This window comes from Leiobunum rupestre, chromosome 4 (genome assembly GCF_980474605.1).
Source record: "Leiobunum rupestre chromosome 4, qqLeiRupe1.1.hap1, whole genome shotgun sequence".
NCBI lineage: Eukaryota > Metazoa > Arthropoda > Arachnida > Opiliones > Sclerosomatidae > Leiobunum > Leiobunum rupestre.
In genome coordinates, this window is record NC_143387.1 from 51344344 (window position 1) to 51368287 (window position 23944).

Consider the following 23944-nt stretch of genomic DNA (forward strand, 5'->3'; position numbering starts at 1 on the left):
TCTACGTAATCAAAGATATTTTTGCAATTTAATGATAGGATATTTTTAATTTATCAAAATATTTAAATTAATTTGACTGGTAATAAGATTATGACACGTCTTTGTTGAAATAATGAAACACCACAAATAGAGTTTTTTCTCTCTGTAACTCTAAAATTTATCTAGATGCCATTTTTTTAATTTTTTTTAATTAGTATTCGTTTGATAACAATATTGTTCAGATTGTACTATTACGTTAGTTTAATAGAAGGTTGCCTTTAGAGATATTTCTAAGGGTATAGAAAAAGTCTTAATATGGAATAATTGTATTTCAAGGCCTTAAAAGACTTTATTTACTGGATATACGAGAAACCACCCATAACTGGATATTTCTATTTTTCCGCGATCGTAAATAAATTTAATATTTATTAACTTAAAGAAATAGGCCGATAAAAATATTTCGCCTAAGTTGTTCTCTTTCCCTCACTACTAGAGGATTTCGGAAAGGGGGTAGGAAGATGAAGTAAGTCTGTGACGTATTTTCAAAGCAGCGCCATCTATGTACAGATATAAAAACTATAAAAAACGTTAAAGACAAATTTCGTCTGCTGCAGTATTTTTGTGGGAAAGTCATAAGCCTTAGCAAGAATCGTGGCCTTACGCGAACTTTTCTTATGATTAACAAGTCAATTTTAAGTTAAAAATATAAAATAAATCGTCTAATTGGAATTGGAGGATCTGTTTACTGTTTTATTTAAAAGCTATTTAATTTACATTTATCAAAAACATTAACAAACCTTTCCATTGGAAAATCCATCGCTTCAAACTTGCCGATTCGCGAATTGCGAATTCGTTAGACTGCAAAAAAAAATCGTCGAGGTTGGCCGTAAATTCCGACCAATCAAAGAAATCCTCTTTTTCGCAGGTTTACGCGGCGGAAGTACTGATGGGAAGTCTCCTCGTAGGATCATATTTTTATCGGCCTATTTATTAGTTTTGGAGAAGGAAAACATGTAAAAATATTAATAACAATTATGTGAAACAATAATTATCCACAATCGCTTGATTCTTCATTTAAATCGTCCAGAATGTATGCTTAGACGGTCGGTGGCCATCTTGGTCCAACTCTCCTTCGGGTATGGAGATGCGACTTATATTTACGTACTAAATTCAGTTTCCAAAGAAGGGTCCGGAGTATCGCGTATCCGCCGCCCCAAAAAAGTATGATTGTAAGATCAATAATTTCTCCCCCCTCCCTCGAACTTAAATCCTCGCTACGCCACTGATTCTATTCAAACTTTCATTTTGATTTGGTAAAGGATAGAAATGACGACATCAGTGTACGTCAAATATGCCAATGGAAAGTCGAAAATTGAAAGTGGTTACCACGGCAACGGGATCGCTAAAGTGAAAACTTGATAAACCCGAGTCTTCCGCGTCAATATAGAGCCACCGTGAATTTATTCATAGGAATAAATTCCAGTTCGCGCGTAATAATGATGAAAAAACGCTGAGAGAGAATTTGGTAAGCGAACCGAAATCTTTCTGGCGGATGAGATGTATTCCCGTGACATTTCTTCGAACTTTTCCCGTTCGTTCAGATTCTTCCGCGAAAATAACGCGCCAAACGGAGAATGGAAGTAAAATCTATCGTCTTAATGTTTTCGTTGATTACTTATCGGGAGCGTAGCCCGTGGGGAGTACGGTCGCTAAAAATAACAGCGTACGCCGGAGAGAAAGGAGACTGGCCTAATTAAATTTGTGACGTGTATACTGCCGTAGCATTCTCTATCTTTCTGCCAGTCCGTTCGGGGCTATAGTTAATGAGTCTTTGTTATTTCGGCTATCTGCAGGCCGGCAGATAGCGGCGCCATCGTAACAAGGACTAATGAACGCGACAATTAGCGCAATCGAAAGCGAGGGAGAGCTAGGCGGTACTTTTTGCAGCCCGGGATGTTATTGGAACATGGCTTCTCATTCCGTTTGTTTTTACATTTACTGTCGATGCTTTATCGTTCGCTGTTTTTTTTTACGCCCGCGAGGCGGTAACGGGCGTTTTAGGCCTTAAGCCTTTGCTATTTGTAGTACACTGTTTTTGCCCCCCCCCCCGGAGAAGATCGCCTAGTTTTACTGCTAATGGTGAGATATCTGAAATGTTATTTAACCCCCCCCCCCCCTTCTACCCTTTGGAGTAAATGGCCGTAAAAAAGATTGAAAAATATTATAATTTATTTTTGCCGAATTCGGGTGTTTTTATTTATTTCGAAATAGGTAGTTCAAATTAATTATTCGCCTAAATTGAGGAAAGTCTGGAAACGGCGATTCATCCTAATAGCGAATTAATTCCCTATAGATGACGAAATATAAACAATGGAAAATGTCGAGATGTCCCTGTTGAATATATGTATGAATTCTTAATTTTTGAAATAATTGTTTTTATTCACGCGCGATGGACCTCGCGATGCTAATACCGGAGCATTTTATTAGTATTGTTGCGATATTCCATATTTAAATGTATGAATTTAATGTGTTGGCACAGGTGTCTTCCAACCTTAACGAGGAAGTTCTTCGATATAAAAATTTGTCGTGTTTGTAATTTTTTCAGATGGTAATTTTCTGGATCGTAGCAGCTCATCCAGAAACAATTTTTTGACTTGTGGCGCTCAATAAAATCCGAATACCTTTATCGCTTCCGTACCCAGCAATATAATTAAAGGTTTAAGGTCGTAAGGTGGTGATTTCCTGAATATGTAGCCTATAAGCCCGCGTCAGGAAACGCGTAGGTTAAACAGTCTGAGAATAATTAGACTACAATCCCTTTTCTAGCGCACGCTTAAGCTAGTAAAAACATTTGAGCTCATAATGAACCTGAATTATATGATGTTTTTCAATCTTTTTTTCCTCTAAGTCAAACCTGAAAATGAACGGTTGTTTTTAATGTATTAATATTAAATGACAGGCTGCAATAGGTCCTTCAATAAAATATTTTGAAGGAAATCGCCAAGAACCTGGAAGTTACTGTTTATTTGGTGCTTGTGGAAATAATGAAAACTTTTCACCTGTATGGTATGCAACAAATGTTTCCTTTTAACCAGGTAGCTTTTTTGGCAAAAACACGACGTTCTGTTTGAAATTTAATAAATAGGTTTCCCATAAAAATAACTTTTCTTCAAAACAATCTTCAAAGGCTTTCTTGATGTGGGCGGTGAACCAAAGAATAACTTTGAACCGAAATGCGTTTGCTCTTACAACGAACAAGATGGATTACAACTATAGGGCTATAGTAAAATAATCTGAAAAATTCGACGAAGCACAGAGTTTCAACAGAATTGTGATAAGTCCTATAACAGGTCGTTAGCAATATTGGAATGAATTATCGCCTTTACAGACAGTTTACGTTTGGCCGGGTTTCTGCTAAATCGTACGACATTTTCTGTTCCAAATTACCCGGTTTCCTGATCAAACCTGTAGGAGACTTTTATTAGTATGTTCCAAGCTAGGAGCAACAAACACAGCACCCTACACAAGAAGAACGCAACCCGTCCAAATTTGTGCATTTTCTCGCGTACAATTTCCATTGGTTAGACGCTTTAGCGCCTGCTGCCGTCAGAAGGGGAAAATTAGGTAATTGTCTTCACTACCGCCCGTAAAACGTGCAGCGTAAAGGCTCGCCTAATGAAATTTGTACACAACACTGCGTTAGCGTGTTTTAAGGCTAGCTGCGTTCTCCTTGTGTTTGTTGCTCCTAGGTTCCAAAATGGAACGTAAATTGATGTGCAAATTCCCCTTATTATTGTCTTCTCTTAAGCTTTGGTAATAATTTTTAATTGCGTAACTAACACTTTCATTTTCAACGGATCCACGTATCTTTACTTATATCATATCACTTTATGTTCCTATTAATTTTTATAAACTATAATAAACTTGACATAACTCGATTAATTATAAATATTATCTTAATAATTATGATTAATTCCTTTCACGTTAATTTTCATTAGGGGGTATTTCTAATTTTAATTATTTTAAATCAAATCGGGGTGGCGTTATTTTTTTAATTGACCGCGTGCTAAGTTGAAGGCAGGTTTCGGATGAACCCATCGTTACGCGCGCTAATTATTTGTGGAGCTTCTGGGTGAGAGGTTCGTTGCTCTGAATTATAATCCACTCGCTCTAATTACCCAAGAGAGTACATTGTAGGGCCCGAGCTCTGCGCTGACTTTGTAGTTTTTATTTCGTAATTCGAATTAATATTCGTCATCTACGAAGTCGCCAACTTCACAATGGGCAAATGACGGGGTTGATTTTTATAAATTTGTGTCACACTGCGTGTTTTTCTGTATCAGATGTTCTCGGAAATACAAGCGCGCTCCTAGAATTGGGTGAACTCGGTCGAGGGAAATAACAACCGTTACAACAAAGTTCAGTTTCCGTTTAGAAATTCATTTTGAGGAGCGATAACGAGATGATTTTTACGAAACTTCCCCTTTTTGAATCTGAATTTTACAATGATCTTATAGTTATATTTTTGTTAAAATATTTTTATAATAAATAATAATATTCAGCCATTAATTCAGGTAGCAGAGTTACAACGCGTAGGCAGGGGCGGATCCATAGGGGGGGGGTGATGGGGGCGATCGCCCCCCTTAGAATACTTGAAAAAACATAAAACACATTTGAAGTTATTGAAATATATTTAAAGAGACTAGAGTATATTAGACTTTCTAGTTGTAGAAAGTACTTTGTTTAAGCAAACGAAAATGAGAGCTCCACGTTACATTTTCACGCTCCATCTACTTTAATACCAGCCAACTAAATTTGTGAAGAAATAGCAGACGACTTTTGAATTCCCATGATCGCCCCTCCTTACTTGATGGCCTGGATCCGCTCCTGCGCGTAGGAGGGTGTTGGCAAGCCCTTCATGCCACGTGGACCCAACAGCTCCCTACACTAACCATTACCGTTAACCTTAACAAGTTTAATAGTCTAGCGCTCGCGATCACTTTTGTACATTGAAGCGTGAAAGCTTTGTTACATTATTATTTATGTTGAACTTTGTTAAATTATGTTTCGAAAAACATAAAATAACACGAAAGCAACGTATTTTTGAAATATTTTTAACTAGATTTCTCGATTCGAGTGGCATTTATTTAAATACCATACTAAACATTTCTAACAATCTACGCGTAGCTTTTCTAAAATAATTCCACATTTTATTATTTAAATAATAATTTAATAATCAGCCAATAGTTCCCATGCCAAACGAACTGGGTTAAAAATGCTCGTTGGAAATTCAAATCTTCAATAGCCGCTTCAATAAACCCCCTTCGTAGCCTAATCGGGAACACTGAAAAAAATATTTGCCAGTTTCTAGATTAGCCTTGATAGCCAAAGAAGCCAATTTCAATCCATGCTCAAGTCAACTAAATTCGACATTCACCTTATATTAGTAATTGTTTCCTTAAGGTTGGTTTTCAATTTTCAAAATGGAAGAAATAAATATTTCCGTTAGGCCTAAAGCCTGGGTTCACACGGGCAGTGTTTTCCTGGTTTTCTATATTTTCTAGTTTTACCGCCTTTTCCCGTGGCTCTGGCGTGCAGGAACACGACTGTACACACGGACAAAATTTGCCGGAATTTATCACAGCGAGCGCTGCCGGGGAACGAGAAAACGGATAACCTTTTTTGAGGGGCGTTGGGCTCGACCTGCAAGCGAGCGTTATGCCGTCACGCAGGAATCCATAACGCTACTTGGAATGAATAACGGCTTCGTTTCCCCGCCGTTGTGGCGGAACATAGTAGGCGGAGCTTATAAGCCTTTGTTTGTCACTGAATTTGACGTCATTTAAGGCGGTATAAGCGTTTTAGCCCCTCCCACAATGTTCCGCCACAAAATACCACAGGGGATATGTGGAGATACTCATTCCAAGTAGCGTTATGGATTCCTGCGTCACGTGGTAGACGCAAAAATTCTTAAGCCTACTTTTAAAGGCTTTCAAAATCGCTCCTTATATCACGTGACAGCGAAACGCTCGCTGATTAGGCGAACTCAAAGAGCTTCAAAAACCGGGAAAATAAAGTAGAGATATTTCAACATTTTTTTTCTCCGTTTTCTCGTTTACCGGCAGCGCTGACGGCGGAAAAATCCCTAAAATTTTGTCCGTGTGTACAGTTTTTTTCCCGTGCCCCAGAACAACGGGAAAAGGTGGTAAAACGAGAAAATCAGGAAAACACTGCCCGAGTGAACCAGACTTTAGCCGTGGTTTCCAAAGGGCTTCAAATACCCAAAAAACGGTGCCTGTGCAAGCGGTTTTCTCATTTTTTTCGCGTTTCATATAGACTAGTTTCCACAAGGGGCAAAAACGTCACGGCGGAGAGCGTCGACGCAAAAATAATGTATAAAGCCTGATTTTCACTATAGGCAAAAACGCTAAAAAGTATTAACCTTGGTTTCCACACTAGCTTAAGTAACGGCGTCTCACTCAACTTTTAGTACGTAAATAGTGCTATAGTGGAAACTAAGATTTCGGCCTATAGGTCACGAGGTTTTCGCTATAGTGAAAATCAGCCTATCTGGCGCCATATCTTGCTCTAGGCTCTGTGTATTGATACTGAATCGGTTTTATTGAGTATTTTAAGCCTTTTACGAATTGTACAAAATACTATCGGGTATGAACTAGGCTGAATAATAGAATTTAAAGGATAGTAATATTTGTAAATAAACAGGACTGAATGTCGATAAACAATCTTTATGTTAATTGATACGTCTCATTTATCATCCGCGGAAAAATAGTGGATTTTATAAAATAAAAAGTGGTCTTGCCCAACTTGTTAAAATGTTGCTCTTACGTCACAAGACCCAGCTTTATTTGTGTATTCTTCGCACGAGCCATTTGCACGCGCTCTAGAAAAAGCTATATTCCTCGCGACTGTAGCGCGCGCTAGTAGGCTTGTCAAAGTAAGACACTGTGACGTAAGAGCAACATTTCAACAAGAAGGCCACGTTAGTTTATAAAAAGAACTATTGGCTCCACCACTTCAAACTGTTCAAGTTGGAATTTTCTCACTCGATTTTTTATTTCGGTTCTGTGTTAAGTCAGTCTCGAGAAAACGGTGAATATCGTATACTGGAATAACTCGCGCCGAGGTCGGAGGATACTCCGGAACGCGATGGAATGTGGCCCGGAAGAAAGGCGGCCACGGAAACGTCGAGGAGTCGCGTTTGACGACTGCAATAATCTCTCCCTTTCTCATCGTGGCCGCCCGAGAGCGTTTAAGCCGCGAAATGTATTCCATCGCTGAGAAAAATTCTCGTTTTCGTCGGTGATGGAGAATGGCGAGAGCATCCACGAGACACCGGAGGGAAGATGAAGTCGTTCGAATCTCTCTGTTCTACGTTTCTCTTTTTACTAAGACAAAGAAACCGGGAGGATTTCGCGTAGATACCCGTTCGAGTTTTCCGCCGCCCTCGAGAACCTGCAATTACGCAAACACGGACTTGCACGCACCAATCTCGGGAGATTCGAAATATTTCCAACCATACGGTATCTCTTCTACCCACTTCGTAATAGAAAATCAGGCCTCTAAAATGCGTTAGAAAATTGGGTAGTTGGTATAGTCTACCTACTATTTCCTAGAAGCAACAAACACAGCACCCCACACAAGGAGAACGCAACCCGTCAAAAGTCGCGCATTTTCTCGCGTACATTTTTCATTGGCTAGAAGCTTTAGCGCCTGCTGTCGTCGGAAGGGGAAAATGCGGAGATTGTCTTCCCCCCCGCCCGTAAAACGTTCAGCATATAGGTTCGTCCAATGAAATTTGTACACAACACTGCGTTAGCGTGTTTAAGGCTAGCTGCGTTCTCCTTGTGTTTGTTGCTCCTAGCTATTTCCGAGGGGTCGGACATTTGCCTGTTTTGTGTATGGGATTTTGGATTTTTTAAAAATCCAGGATTTTTTAATCTAGATTTGTCATACAAAGTCTATGGGAGCAAAATTCTTGGATTTTGGATTTGTGGATTTTTTCCCAAATTTTGTACGGGATTTGGCCAAATGACCGACCCCTCGGCTATTTCGTTGTTGGTCATTATAACCTTTGTTTCGACTTTAACCTTAACACTTTTTATATCATCTTTCTTACCGTGGCAAAATCAGGGTTCATACAGACCTGGAAAACCTGGAAATATAAGGGAATTAGATTGTTGATAGAAAAGTCAGGGAAATATCAGGGAAGTTCCCATTTTTTAGAAAAAATCATGGAAATTTATGAGGGTTATGTGCCTTAAGTTTTTATTACTTCTTTACCAATTTACTTGAAAGGTCTTAGTTTCAATTGAAATTATCTTGCACCTGAAAAAATCAGAGAAATCTGTTTGCCAATAGTTTGAAGAAAACTGAAAATCGTTAGTTTCCGAGATCATTGTTTTTTTGTTATTTCCAACAACGCAAATTGTTTATCCATATTTCCAAACGCCAAAGAACGAAGCTCGATCGTTTAGCCCGCTCAGCTTGTCCACTCCACTCTGTTCTCCTTTTGGCATTTCGAGGCATTTGCATGTTCGTTCGAGGCTAGAGAAGGAACCGTCAAATTATTAGTTTTCCCGGAGATGCGTTTAAATATTCAGATTGGTCCGCTCCGCCGAAAAGACAAGGCTAGAGAGAGAAGGGGAAAACGTTTCTTTGGCTCGCGGATACGCCGCCTAAAGACTTTTCGCCGCGTCGGCCAACTTCACTCGCCCTTGCCATTTATATTTATAAGGTAGAAAATGGCCTCCACTCGGAGAACGATTCCTAAATCAATTCTTCTTTTCTTCAGCGCCGTTTTCGCCCAGCATCCAAATCATCGAATTTTAATAAGAACCTTCGATATCATTTCAGTCGCGCTTCGGATAGATCTCTATTTTTAGAATGTTTACGATATATTAATTTCAATATTTTTATTTCGAGCCGTATGTTTTAGAATTAAGCTTCGTTTCGTTGTAAAGGAAAAACATTTATTTAATTCGAGAGACATCTGACGAAGGGTTTTCGAGCGTTTTCTTCTCGAGGAGAGACGGATGTAGGCGCGTTTTTAAAAACCGGAAAGTAAAGTACTTCTCACATTGGAGAGTCAAAAAGATTCTTTCTTAAGAGCTCTTCGAGTGGATTTCTCGTTGTCGACCTAAATTTAAATATTAGAGAGGTTAAACTAAGCTCTGTAACCTTTAGCGGTACCACCGAGTTAACTTGACGAAACATTGACGAAGTGTAGCGGGGAACCTCAATCTCTAGTACAAGCTCTTCAAACGTACTCGAAACTATACACGCGGCTCACTTGACGGTTTGTTTTATTAATCGTTTCTGCGATTGCAAAGTGCGCTTTAAAAGCCCGTTTTCTGGCAACGCTTCTTTCCATCCGAGCTCGAACGCTTTACGCTGTCACTAAATTTGATCGATTCGCCACGATTTCCAAATTCGCGTTCGTATAAGGACCCCGAATTGTAAGTGGTGTTATGGCTTATTAATGATATTTTTCTTGGTTGAATTTGGCCTAGATTGGGGACGCGCGTAAAAAAACTTAAAGGGAATATAACCTCAGGTATTTGGTGTGGAACACCAACGTTTGCGGCTCTGGCCGCTCTTGCCTTTGGCTTTAGAAATGTTTGGCGCCACTGTACAGGGTAATTTGAAAAATTGATGGGTTTTTCCATAAAGATTGCTTTGCGGGTTATATTCGCTGTAAATTAACCGGAAATTGGTATTTTCGACAAGATGAAGTAAATGTGTATTTCAATATTATACTTTAGTAACAAACCTCTGGAAAGAAATCTATAAATATAAGTCTTATTGTTTGTCCTTTTATTTATTTATTTGTAAATGTCATGTTCCTAAAAACTCGAGAACGGTTAGCTCTAGAGCTTTGATATTTTAACTCAATGTTCAGCGCCTAATTTCCAACCAAACGCGCCTAATTCCAAATACCTGACATGGTTATTAATCTAATTCAATTTTATTTTACTCGACTTTGGACTTTCGCCTCTTTTTGTTTCCCGTATCTATTTTTCCGGCTGGTCTCGGCTTTCAATTTTTGTTCTCGACTTCCACCACTTATCTTAGTCGCCCGTATAGCTCTACATTGACGGACAGGTAGAAGGGGTCATCTTTGGTATATCTTTTTTGTAAAAGAGGAAACGAAAGTCAAGTAGTTCCTTTGTAAGAGGCCGAGTGAAAGGGCTAAAAAATTTAGGTCGCTCCCAAATGGAGAAATAAAATAAAGTTTGGTTAAGGAATACAAAATAAGTCTCTTTAAATGTAATCGTAAGTTTAAATGTTAGTTCGCTTTTCATTCCTGAAGACGGCGTACTTTGATTACGTACAAATCAAAAAAACCCCGGGCGAAGCCTGGTATTAAAGCTAGTCACCTATAAGAGGTCTTATATTCGAAATAACTGTTACCTTCGACAGGCGGGTATTGTTCGGGCTCCGCTGGAAATAAAGTGATCTGTGATAAATATGATTAGATTTGAAATAGGTGAAATTTATTGAAGAGCTTGAAAGGGCTTGTAAAACAATTTGTTTTTTTTATAAATATTTTCCCACTTAAAAATTGAATTGAAAGTACCTCAACCACCGTTCGCTTATTCTGGAACAAAAGGGGGATACTTTTCGCTTATTCCGGAACAAAAGGGGGATAGTTTTCGCTTATTCTGGAACAAAAGGTGGCTACTTTTCGCTTGTTCTGGAACAAAAGGGGGATATTTTTCGCTTGTTCTGGAACAAAAGGGGGATACTTTTCGCATGTTCTGGATCAAAAGGTGGATACTATTCGCTGGTTCTGGAACAAAAGGTGGATTATATTCACTAATTCACTAGTTCTGGAACAAAAGGGGGATTCTTTTCGCTTGTTCTGGAAAGTGGATACATTTGCGCTAAGTTAAACTATTCGTTTGTATTGGTGGATACAATTACTCTAACGGTGAACGTCCGAGTATTGGGGATACACTTTTTACTCCTCCTCAAAAGTAGGTGTAAAGAGAGTAAACTGATAAAATCGTCTGCTTATCCAGAATTTATCTATATACTAACACGTCTATTTTGGGAAAATATTTTTACATCGACTCAATCTATTCGCTACCACAGAATCGGAGTAAAATGACGTCATAGGGTAATTCTTCTTACTCTACTCCAAAAACCCGGAACAAACGAAAAGCCTCTACCTATTGGTGAACAATCCCTAGAAAACTAACCATTTTTTTGCGTCTTGAGAAATGTACCTGATCTTTTTCCACTATTAAAATAAATCAAACCTTCGTACTCCATTTTCCACGAATAATCCTGATTCAATATCAATTTAAACCAAGTCTATGAAACAGCGCGATCAACAAATTTGAACGAATGGGACCTACTTTATTAACGCGAGAGAAAAATAAGTGAATTGTGTACGGGCAGATCCCGCATTAAAGGTATGAGAAAATATACGTTTTCGAGGGTCGTCGTTCTACTTAAAATATAAAGAGAGGGCGCTACGAGCGAGTTTGTAGGCTAGCCTCTCGCTAAAGAACGTCATCAGTCTCTGGCGGCGTGTCATCTTCTCCCTTGAAACAACTCCTGGAATTTCCCTCTCGCTCTCTTTGGCTGGAAATTCAGTGGAACCCAAGAATTTTTGCTTGTTCAGAATTCATTCGACATTTTCGCGGCATCGTTCTCTCTCTACGCTCCTTTCTATTCCAAAGAGCGAATTTTGAACGAGAGAGAGATGTGTGAAGCAAAGAAAAACCTTTTATAGGAATAGGAAAACTTTCTCCAAACTTATTTTCGACCCTTTTTTTTTTGGAGTAACGTTTGTCGGTTTCTGGAACCGTTGTGGCACTTCAGGCTAACCCCACTCCTTCCTCCCTACCGCATTTTTACATTTTTAAAATGTTTTATTTTTTTACACGAGATCTATAGGCGGTGGCGGGATGGGTGTTAAAGGAACCGCGGGAGGGGGGGGTGAATAGATGGTTGAACGGGCGGCGGGTTATTTGAAGTGTGACCGACCGAAATGGATTCGAAGCCTATATGCATTATTTTTCTTTTTTTCGGGCGCCCTTTTCGTAACGATCGGAAGGTGGTGGTGGTGAGTTTTCGGTTTTGTGGCTGGGTTTGTTTGGTGTCCTTATTTCGACATATATTTGTTGCTGTATATATTTTTATTCTGATGGCTCTCTTCGTCGGCTATTGGTCGCCATTTATTTTTCCGTTTTGTCGTCGGCCGAACGCTTCGTGTATGCGTTTCCGTTCGCGAATATCGCTGAAGATTCACTAGGAATTCACGTTGTCTACTCGGAGTGGATTATCCGGTATATTTTCCTTCCGATTGGGAAGAACGTGGCGGGTGGATGATAGATATAACCACGGGAGGTTTCTATTTTTTGTCCGAGAATACCCGGAAAGACAAATACACCTGTTACGCTGGAGAGTATTATCAAAAGTTCTTGGATTAACTGATGAAGACGAATTATCTTTTCAGTTGGTTTCGTAATTGTAAATTTTGGGTGCGTTCAGTAACGCTCATAGAAAACATCGATGAGTAATCGATGCCAACATTTGGTTACTGTACGATTTTTCGCGTCACCCAGGAATGTTTTAGTTGGGTTGTAATTCTTCGAGTGGGTTTACAATTCGCGTGTGTTCTTGAATTTAATAATAACTTTTAAAAAATGCCCTTAACTAAGACGTTTTGTCATTACGCTCCTTAAACAAACAAAGACAAAGAGTGGAATCAACTCACCGATCCCGAACGGTACAGATCCGCTATAAACCAACAAATCGCCTCCACCCATTACCAAAAACCATATCATATTGGCAGATGATTTTTAAATAGGCATTTTAACTAGGGGCTTCCGTGATTGAGTTCTAAGAGACTGCAATTTTCAAAAAGAAAGGGGACTTCTTATTTTTACAGTGACCCTAGAGTAATATTCTTGGAACTGCCGCTGGTGATTCTGTCCTACTTGATTTACCCGTTTTTGAACTTTTGATAATAACAGCCTATCATTAACCCCTAAAAATCACACATATTTCAAATTTGGGGTACGTTCGGTAACGCTCGTCAAAAACCTCGATTTGTAATCGATGCCAACATTTTGTTACTGTACGATATTTCGATGGGCATCCGATACTCATCAAATAAACCATCTCGGAGAGAAGGTTTTTTTTGATGTCTCGACGTCAAACGCGGCGGTGTTTACAGTTTAGCTGGCGGATGAGTTAAAATTATACAACTGTAGTTTTAATCAACAATTCTATTGGTTTGGTCAAAGGCCTATCATTTAATTGAAATGCCTCAGCAACTGAAAGGACCGTTTTCGCTTTTTTAATAAAAGACTGATCGTTGCGACAATAAAGAATATGGTCGTCAACAATTTCATCATTTACCAACTCCTGAATTATTGAAAATAATATTTTTAACTTCCTCTGATTTTCGGGCTCCGTAACATTTATAGCCGCCATCTTTGCCCACCGACCCTCGGGATATTATGTCATTCCTAAAATTTCCAGGGTTCCGCGGATTTGGTTTCTGATAGCGAAGGGTTCGGCGAACAATAAAGGTTGAAAACAACTGGTTGAACAAGCGAATAGTTTAATTTAGCATTTTAGCGTAAAAGATGTACACCTTTCTTTCCAGAACAAGCGAAAGTATCCACCTACTAATTCCGCTTGTAACTGGGTGTAGTGGCAGTAAGATTGGTAGTTTGAAAATCGTTTGCACGCGTCCCAGTCGGATGTTTGGAAAGGTACTTCTATAGGAACCGTGTTATCCCGTTTCTATTTAGCATACGTTTAGGTCGAGGTCGAGCGGGCCAGGTGGCGAATTTAATCCTCTTTGTTTCGTCGCCTTCTTGGTGGCCTTTAAAATCATTTCCATACATTCTCATTCTCTGGCGATTCTACTCAAACGGAATGACGGGCGATGCACGGCGCGCGCTCAAATTAAATCTTTCAAATGCAAATGCTACAATCTAGCGACCAAACCAAAGACCCTTTTGACTAGCTTGATTTCGATTATTTTTCGCTTCGCCTTCAACGATTTTTACCTCCCGTAAAAAAGATTTTGATATTTTTGCATTTGAAATTTGATCAAAGGTGGCATTTCGCCATTGAAAAGAACCATGACGTAAAGTTTGGTACCTCCGCTTTGGATGGCAAGAACAAATGGCAATGTGCAAATGGAGGAAATTTCCAAAACGTGTTGGCCACGCAAAGGCTTTTGTTGGTCGAGTTTTGGAGATTGATCTGTTTTTTTAAAACGATTCTTAACTCCAAATAAAACTAAATCTTAATACGAAATACCTCTATTAATAGAAAGGTTAAGTAACCCCACGAAAACGTAGAAGTGTAGATTGTACAGAACAAAGCTACATCAAAATACCTACAGGTTTCACCTATAGGTTTGCGATAAATGGGCATATTTTGTAGTAAAAGAGGTATTTTTCTCGAGCGTGTGTGTGAACACGGAAACGCAAAATCTGTTAACAAAAGTCTAAAACTATGGTGATCAACAAAGTTGTGCAAAAAATTAGTTCATGACTCAGTGGCGTAGCCACGTAGACAAGGGGCCTACCTTTGACTGTACTAAATTTCCATCCCCTTCTCGACTCCCCTTTTAACATTTACTTATACTTCGACCCCCCCTCTTGATGAATTTCTGACTACGCCACTGGTTCATGTGAATAGGTATTATGTTGGTAGTTAATTTCATGAGCTGAGAACTGTTTTCAATCAATTTTTATAAAAATTGGTAGCTCAATTCTTTTGAGTTGGAAAATATTGGGTTGTGGTGTACAATCACTTGTATTTGTCGTGTCATATGTTTATCAAAAAAAGGTAAATTTAATTTTAGGTTTTCAATCTATAATGTTGACATATCGAAGCTAGATTATTTTCCAGATATTCGTAAAGATAATTTGCCGATATATAGGCCCATTAATATCGTCCCTCCTTCATTGTTGAACTTACTAAATTGGAGAGTGTATAGATCATATCTAATTGCGAAGAGAAAGTTTGGCTCGTTTGGAAAGGGACAGTTGCGCGGGGCACCCTTCAGCGGTGACACACGCGACCGTCACTGGACACTTGGCGTGAAAGCGGCGCTCATCGAACGTCTTACGGGGTCGGAGTGTCCGGTGAGGGCGGCGAGGCGATGGGAGGCTAGTTGGTCATCTGTCAGTGGCACGCGTTCGCTTGGTCAGTGACCGACTTTTGTCCGAGCCGCTTTTCGCGTGTAAGCTGTCATCGGCAGAATGGGCCGCCCACTTACAATGCCATCCTGTCCGACCATTGTCCTTTTTCTAATCAATTGGCTCGTCGCGTATACGCAGTTTACGCAACTTTTAAAACTCAACAATTGAATATGTCTATAGAGACCTGGCCGAAGTTCCAACCTGTCGACTCGATAACTATCTCGCTCGAAAACGGAGAATCGCTGTCTTTGGTTTTAATTTGCCCACTAAGAAATGGTGACGTCAATCGGATGACGGAGACTACATTTATGTTTTGGGATTTGGCGAGATTTCCCATGTCTTGAAAAGATATAATATTTCAGACTGTAGGGCCGCATTCTAAAGGTAGGCTTCCTTATAGTTATTATAGGAAAAATGAAAAACAAAAAGTGCTATCGCGGCCCCGAACCCAAATCGTATACATTGGCTCCAACGCGCTAAACGTTGGCCTTCTCAATTTTCGGAAGTCAATTTGGCGAGATTTACCATGATAATAGAGTAGGCGAAGACGGCCGCGAGAATATTTTAATTTAACGGCTTGGCCCCTTTAAGTCAGTACACAGTGACTTTAGTCAGATTGAACGACGAGGCGTTGCAGCGGAACCCGAGAAGTCCGCGTTCTGCTCGCGGCGGATTGATCCACCGAAACTCGCGATTCAATTAGAATAGACGTTTCTGAGATTTCCGCCGCTAGTTTCTAACGTTGCTCACACGTTTTAAAGATATTATTCAAATTAACTAATTAAAACCAGATAGAATAACAGTCCTTTTTAATTATGGATTTAATAGATCTACAACCACTAGTTTTAGTGGTTTATCGCGCTAGCTCCGGGAAAAATTCCAAAATACGATTGGTCGGATAGTAGTATCACGGAAAGGGAGGAGTTAGGCGATTGTCACCTAAATGGCGGTGTGTCCCTTTAAGGCATTCACCTCCTACACTTTTCGCCTGTTCTCGAACTAAAAGTGTAGTGTACTCTTTTTAACCTAAAATGTTTTATTCGCCTGTTCCGGGGATGATAATTACTCCGCCCCAGAAACTATTCGCTTGATCCGTAGTAATTAGGGCTACTCTTTTTACTCCTTCTGGAAAAGAGGTGTAAAGAAAGTAAATCGGATTTGGTCGTCTGCTAGCCAGCATTTATCCGCTGAAAAGGCCACAGGCAGCCTTTTTTTAAAAAGTTTTTACTCTGACTCAAACTATTCGGCACCTCAGAATCGGAGTAAAATGACGTCATAGTATTAGTCTTCTTACCCTACTTCGAAATCCCGGAACAAGCGAAACGAAACCACCTATCGCATCAGCGTATCGTTCGACAAAGTGCTTTAAGGAACCTTCTCTTTGAACCTTAGAACGGTAATAATGCTACGGTATTTTTGAGAGAGCGATTAGATGATGGTGGAGGTGAGGGTGTCGATTGAAAACTAAGCGTCGCCATCTAGTAGCACCGCTAGACGACATTTTTTCGCTTTAAAATTGATCCAACGTGTTGCGGACAAACCTTGCCCTCCTACTCCGGGTCCTCGGAGCCCGGGTCGATAAGCGGGAGGGAATCGGCGCTCAGGTAGTTCTCGTCGCGAGCGCCGCGGATGGCCCGGGCTTTCATTTGGTAAACTGATATTTATAGGACGCGTTATACCTTGGCTATTCAGTAGGCGGCGGCGCGCCTGTCAAGCTGAGATAGAGCGGCTTTAAGCCGATTTTGGTAATGCATATTAAATGGCAGCACTGCTTGGCGGCGCGTTGACTTCCTTCCGACGCCCGCATCCGTGCGCCTCCGCAATGCGCGCCTTATCGCGAAACCGGCGGCAACCCATCTCTACCAGAGAAAGATGTTCTGGTCGAAATACTCGCGGGTTTTGCTGGCTAAGGCGCCACTTCATTTGGTATTTCTTACTTCGCCTCAGATTTTATTCGTAGAATATGTTTTATTATTGGAATGTGGTTAACCTATGCTATCAAAAATATATTCGGGTTAACGAAATTTTTAGCTTATGACTTAACTTGGACTGAAACAAGTTAAAGGCCGACTACATAAATCTTCGGTTTACTCTGTCTTTCACTGGAAGTAGGCTGACTGCATGGCACACGTGTATTGCAGTAAGCCTACTTCCAGTGAACGACAGAATAAACCGAAGATTTATGTAGTCGGCCTTTAAGGCTAGAAATGAAAACCACGTTACGTTATTTTAACCTTTTACGGTTGAGAAAAACGTGTCTTCTGGCCTTCTCCACTCCCTGGACCCTCGAAGAAAGCTCTAAAACGAACGCCAATATTCGATGCAATATTACTGACGCGCTCATTTCGCGAATTTTCCCGAAACGCGCAATTTTTGGGATTAAAATACGATAGATACATACAGTGAATGATTTTGCTGCGAATTTCGCAATTACCAAATATTTACGTTATACATTTCTAAAGTTTAGGGTTTTACAGGTTTACACATTTAATAACATTTATAATTTAATTATTTTATATTTCATTTAATTAAGATTTATCGCGCAATCATTTATTTGACAGGTTGATTCGCTCGCGTTAATGGCGCGACTGTCAGCGGTAAGTTTCTCTCGCGGTTTCTGGCTGTTTTGTCACTTAGCGCGGGGCATCCTGATGAGATCACCGGTGATATGGGATGTTTTATTGCTCCTAGGTGCAGCGGTATATTCAATTCTGACAACGTGATCATCCGGATACATTTTTGACAATGGATAAAATCTACAATTTATCCATATGATTTATTTATAGAGATGTGAGCCGGTAAATTTACCGAGGTTAATTTACCGTTAATGGTAAAATTACGGAAAATTTAACAATATTTTTATAAACCAAAAACCACCCAAAAATATTTTGTTAAACTTCAAATAAACGAACCAAAAAGCACACCTTAAGCTTTTAAAGACATCGTAAAAAGGATCATTACCAGCTTTACAAGCTAATTACGAAAATTCTGATATTGAAATAAATAAAAAAATTCATGGTAAATTTACTGATTTTATTTTTACCGGTAAATTCGCCTCAATACTTATTTATGATTACAAAACCGGGCACATAGCCCCTCACTACCACGTAACTGTCGTAGAGGCGGGGCTAAGCTTATCGATTTTTATGACGCTGTAAGAGCTACTCTCCAATTGGTCCGAGAAACGAACCCCACAATCCCACATCATTCTGGTCATTTAAGCGGGCATATCATTTAATTCCATCTTAAGATAAATCTCTTCAATCTTTTACTGTATTACCGTATGCGAAACAAATCATACCTTTTTAAACATCATCTTAGACCCGAGTCATCTAGCGACTTTTAATGCCTTAAAACAGGTAGCCGGGTTCTTACAAGAAACGCGATGCAATTACCAAACTCAACGTAGTTTGAACACAAAGCGAGTAAAAGTCCTTCAGGGAAGCCCCCAAACGGAAACCGCATTTTAATATCCTTTAAAAGTGAAATAAAACGTTCTTTCTGTTTCGCTATTAAACCTAATCGGACATTTTAAAGACGACTACCGTATACGGAATTGGTTTAAGGTAATTGAATAAAATATTCTTCCTCTTTAAAAGTTACCAAACGGCTTTATTTTTATTTTAGCGTGGCCGAGCAATCCAAACTTGTCTTAAGTTCATTTCGATGCCGGAATATCAAATTTATTCCTTCAAACAACAGGAAAATTCTTTTAAACGGGGGATGCGAGACTAACTGTCGATGCTTAAATATCCTTTTATAGACAATGACGAATTATTCCAAAATGCCTATACTGTTTTTTTTTCCCGTTAGGCTAATTTAACCGGGAAAATTTTCGAATAAAAAGCTTTATTTCCTGCTAGGTTGCGAAAAAAATCCGATTCATTGTTTATGAACTTTATCTTCGTATAGCCTTGAAGTATCTCAATCGCGTCTGACGTAACTCGACAGCGAACTCAAAGCCTATAGTTACCATTCGGGGCCGTTGCGTCGAGCCACGATAGACATTGTCCTTCCTGTTAGTTTGTATAAATGCGCGTAGCTCTATTATCCGTTTAAACGAGTGACTTTTGTCTCAATTTATACGCCAAGTTTCGGCTTTATCATCGCGGTCGCTTCGCTGTCGTTAGTCGATGTCATTAGAGGATCGACTGCGCCACACCGAAAAAGGCTTACTCATTTCCCGCGTCACCCTGACCCCCTGCCCCCCCCCCCCCCGGCCCTATTGGCCCTGGTTTCGGTTTCTCCTTTTATAAAAATCTAATCCGATGATGGTGAAGTGCTTATTTGCTCTAATCTTGGAAGAAATCCATCTTCCGATGAGTTTACTTTCTCGTGCTGAGCTCCATCGCTGCTTACGACGGATATTTCGCCTCGCGCCGTATCGGATGAGATTTTCAGACGTAGCTTATGACTCGGACGTAATGTTGTCGTTGTTGAGGCCTAACGTTTCGCGCCGTACCTCTTTTACGGCAGCGGTGGATACATATGCCTCCCCCCCCCCCTTCTTTGACGCTGGTGCTGATCGACCTACGGTGGTATGGCCCCAGTTGCTAGGTACACCGGGCTATAAATTCTGACACACTGCTTTACCTAGGAGCAACAAACACAAGGAGAACGCAGCTAGCCTTTAAACACGCTAACGTAGTTATGTGTACAAATTTCATTGGACGAGCCTTTACGCTGAACGTTTTACGGAAAAGGGGGGAGACAATTTCCGAATTTTCCCCTTCCGACGGCAGCAGGCGCTAAAGCGTCTAACCAATGAAAAATGTACACGTTGCGTTCTCCTTGTGTGGTGTGCTGTGTTTGTTGCTCCTAGGTTATACGGATAAGTAAATTTAAGGCTGAACCATAAAACCTTTACGAAATTTGCTTCACGTTATTTAAATTTAATAAATTTCGTTTGAAATAATAATTGTTGGATTCTACAGAAAGAGGCAACGCTCGCTATCATATTAATATTTTACTCTCGCGAGCGACATGATTGCGCGCCTGACGAACTTGTTTCATCTTTATGGCGCTTGAGGCTCTCGAATATAATTTGAAAGCGCCTTGAAGTAGGCTTTGCGCCGGAGTATAGTTTTTCTCTCAGTTCCTCTATCTATTTCCAGCCAGAGTTCAAAATATTGGAGTAAGGATTTTGACAGTTTTTTCACGAAGGGCAACAAGTTTTTCCATTTTCTCTCTTTACACTTTCGAGCCATTCTTCGGTTCTCTTGACATTTATGACTCTAAAATGGGACATTTTCTGGGGGGAGGAAGAGATAGAAGTATACGCGTGTAGCCTAATTTACCCAAATCCCATATCCGTACAGCCCACCACGTCATCTTTGTTTATCTTGGGAAGTCTTGAATGGGAAAATATATTTACATAAAGGGCGAAAGTGGGGGGAAAAGGATGCTTTTTGAAGGGTAAATTTTAATACTTTGAACCTGGCATCTCGAAACGGCGGCTTTTATTATTGGAAATTTCGCGTCTCGAAATGTTGGCGTCGTGTGACGCGTCTGTTTATTACTTTCGAGAATAAACGAATTTTTTTTCAATTAAGCTTAAAACCTTATAATACGATTATAATTGTGTTATAAGTGGACCATAACTCTATAATATTGTTCCATAAGTTGGTCACTTTGGGGAATATTTTTCTGAGAGCTAGTAACGGAGTGACGTAATCCCAAGAAGAAAATCTCCCCCTAGCGAGGCGTTGTCAAAGGCTCGCGTGACGCGCCAGCAAGCGGACTCAAAACGTTGACAAAGCCCGTAATGCAGTCTGTCTTGTGAATAGCTCTCAGTAAAACTTTTGCGTGTGGAGAATATCAAGTGTCACCCTTATGTAACCATATTATACACTTATGGTGGACGGTAAGGCAGATGGATATTTCGTTTTAAATTAAATAGGATGAATTCATTAAATTTTAATTCGATTTGTTAGTCATTTCGGAGTGGTTAGCACTTTCGCCTCGCAGCAAGAGGAGCTGGGTTCGATCCCAGCTTGTGGCACTGGGTGAGAACTCGGAACAACTCCTTCCGCGTTGAGTTTGCAAGTTCTCTCCCCACTGGTTTAAGGGGTTTTCCCCCGAGCTCTTGGGTTTCCCCTTCCATAAAAACTTGTCAAGGTTAACGGTAATAGTTAGTGTAGGGAGCTGTTGGCTCGATCTCGTGGCAGGCAGGGTTTGCCACCACCCTCCTACGCATTGTAACCCGGCCACCTGAATTAATGGCTTCAAAAGTCGCTTGATGACTTAGGCCTAAGGTGGTGCCTTGGGTATTAGCCTAGCTGATTATAATCTATGGAAATGACCCACTCATATTGAATATAATTTTAATAAACCATATTTGATCAATTCGAGCGAATTAACACTGAACCACATTCCTTTTTTTCATTCGCAGGGCAAAGAGTGATCTGGCTGGTCAATCTGACTGTAATATGACCACCAAAGATGGACTGGGGGTCAGCGACGGACGATTGGGGACGGACTTGGAATCGAGCGGAAGTAGTTGTAGGTGGTGACGCGCTCAGTCGGAAAGATGACCTCGGTGCGTCAACTCGGCGGGCGTCTGCTGCTGACGGTGACTTGCTTGAGCAGTTTGCGGTTGGCGACGCTCGGATCGGAGACCACGTACACCAAGTGCGGCGGGACATTCAAGGGGGACGTTCGCGGGGTCATCGCGACCCCCAATTTCCCCGAGCCGTACCCCGTGCCCATCAGCTGCCGATGGGTCATCGAGGCGCCCCAGGACAAAGTGGTGGCGGTCTACTTTACGCAGTTCTACATGCGCGAAGGACTCCAGATCTCCGAGTACGCCCACTTTCAGCCCGAAATGTTCATCGATAAACGCGACTACGGCACCGTCAGCTCGGACGGCGAGCCGACCTATTTGGTGACGGACAAGCCCATCATGGTGCTGGACTTCAACGTCCACGACGCGGGCAACATTCACACCCGGGTTCGAGAGTTCTTCCTGGACGTTTTCGGCTTCAATTTGACCTACGAAGTGTTGGGCAAGGACGAGCCGGTGCGCGTCAAGGACACTTGCATCTACCATCGGTGTTCCTTCACCGGAAATTGTTACGCCAATAAGGATTTTACCGAGTACAATTGTAGCTGTTTCGCCGATTTCTACGGCGACGAGTGTCAGTACAGCAGCCGCTGCGGACCAGCCGTCAAGAACGAAATTTGCCAGAATGGAGGAACCTGTCGGTGAGAAGCGTTCCTTTCTATTCGCTTACTTATTTAGTCATTGTCGACTTAAGCGACCATAGCTGAACGCGAAGAGCCGGGCTCGAGCTCACCTCACAGAATTCGTATATGAGCTTATGGTTGGTCTCGGGCTCACCTCACAGAATTCGTATATGAGCTTATGGTTGGTCTCGGGCTCACCTCACAGAATTCGTATATGAGCTTATGGTTGGTCTCGGGCTCACCTCACAGAATTAGTATATGAGCTTATGGTTGGTCTCGGGCTCACCTCACAGAATTCATATATGAGCTTATGGTTGGTCTCGGGCTCACCTCACTGAATTCGTATATGAGCTTATGGTTGGTCTCAGGCTCACCTTGGTCTCACCAATTACTGGCCGGGTCTCGGGCTCGAGCTCGCAATTTAAATTTCTTCGCCGATGTGAGGTCTCGAGCTCATTAGATTTAAAACCTACAAACCGTCTCGGGCTCGGACTGTAGTTATAAATATACGGGCAGTCTCGGGCTCACGCTCACTATATTTACAATTTGACATTTGATCTCTGGCTCAGGCTCACTATAGTTACTTACAAATAAAATGGTGTCCTCGAGCTTGGTCTCACTATGTTTTAAACTACTAAAGACTCAAGCTCGATCGAGCTCGATGTTTCGTCGCACAATTTATTTATCAAATAGCCAAAATAAATTTCGAACGTGGGCTTAGGGCTAAACAATATCGCGAATTGGAAGGAGATCGAGCTCATCCCCAGATACGAAAACAGTATTCACATCGGTCTCTGGCTCAATCGTAATCGTCAGTTGAGCTTGGGCTCACCTCATATATGAAAACTACCAAAATCTGTCTCGAGCTCGGGCTCAAGTATTATGATAAAATTAGCGAATAAGTAGATTAGTCCATTACGAAAATGGATAATTAAGCTAAACCCTAAAGAAATTTGAAGAAATTTAAAAACTTACAAATAGCTCGTACCGATAGGTCTTCGAGCAAACCAAATGACGCGAAACTCGGACCAAATAGATCTTCGAGTGAAAAATTAAATTAAATAAAATAGCCAGAATTTTCAACGGTAGACCGGTTTCGTCCTATTTGGGACTCGTCAGTACCGTGCGGGAAGGCTGGCTTTCGACTATAGACGCTAAAAGAAATTATTCGCTCCAAAATAAAAACCGTCAAAAGGAAGGGTTTTTAAAATAAAAACGCGTGAATCTCGATGATATCGCCCATTTTTTCGTCGCACGTGTAATTATTTATTCTGATAATAAAATAGAATCACGTGGGCTTAGCAATATTTATCTGTATTTGTCTTGGCCAATAAGATTATCCCTTCCGAGCAAGCACGCGCCAATTTACACAATGAACCGATGAAGATTTTCAAATCAATTTCTTTTAAGATCTATTACACCGAAAAGAGAAACTAAGCCTAAACCTTAAAAATTTCAAAACGAGTTGCGTAGCAACGAAAAGCCGAATAGGGGGAGAGTGGTGGAGAATAGTATATACGAAATGTAACGTTAAAAGGAACCACCTATGGACTGAAATGCAAAGGATGATAAAATTAGCG

At 40.7% G+C, this 23944-nt stretch overlaps 1 protein-coding gene across 3 annotated transcripts in view; it reads left to right on the plus strand.

The window, feature by feature from the left end:
- LOC149948166 (uncharacterized) overlaps window positions 1-23944 on the plus strand; it is a 150482-nt gene that overhangs the window by 50932 nt on the left and 75606 nt on the right. For all 3 annotated transcript variants that reach the window (XM_090173098.1, XM_090173097.1, XM_090173099.1), the window contains one exon: window positions 21571-22382. In XM_090173098.1, coding sequence (XP_090029224.1) covers window positions 21709-22382 — 674 coding nt within the window. In that variant the 5' untranslated portion in view covers window positions 21571-21708. The remainder of the gene's footprint in view (window positions 1-21570; window positions 22383-23944) is intronic.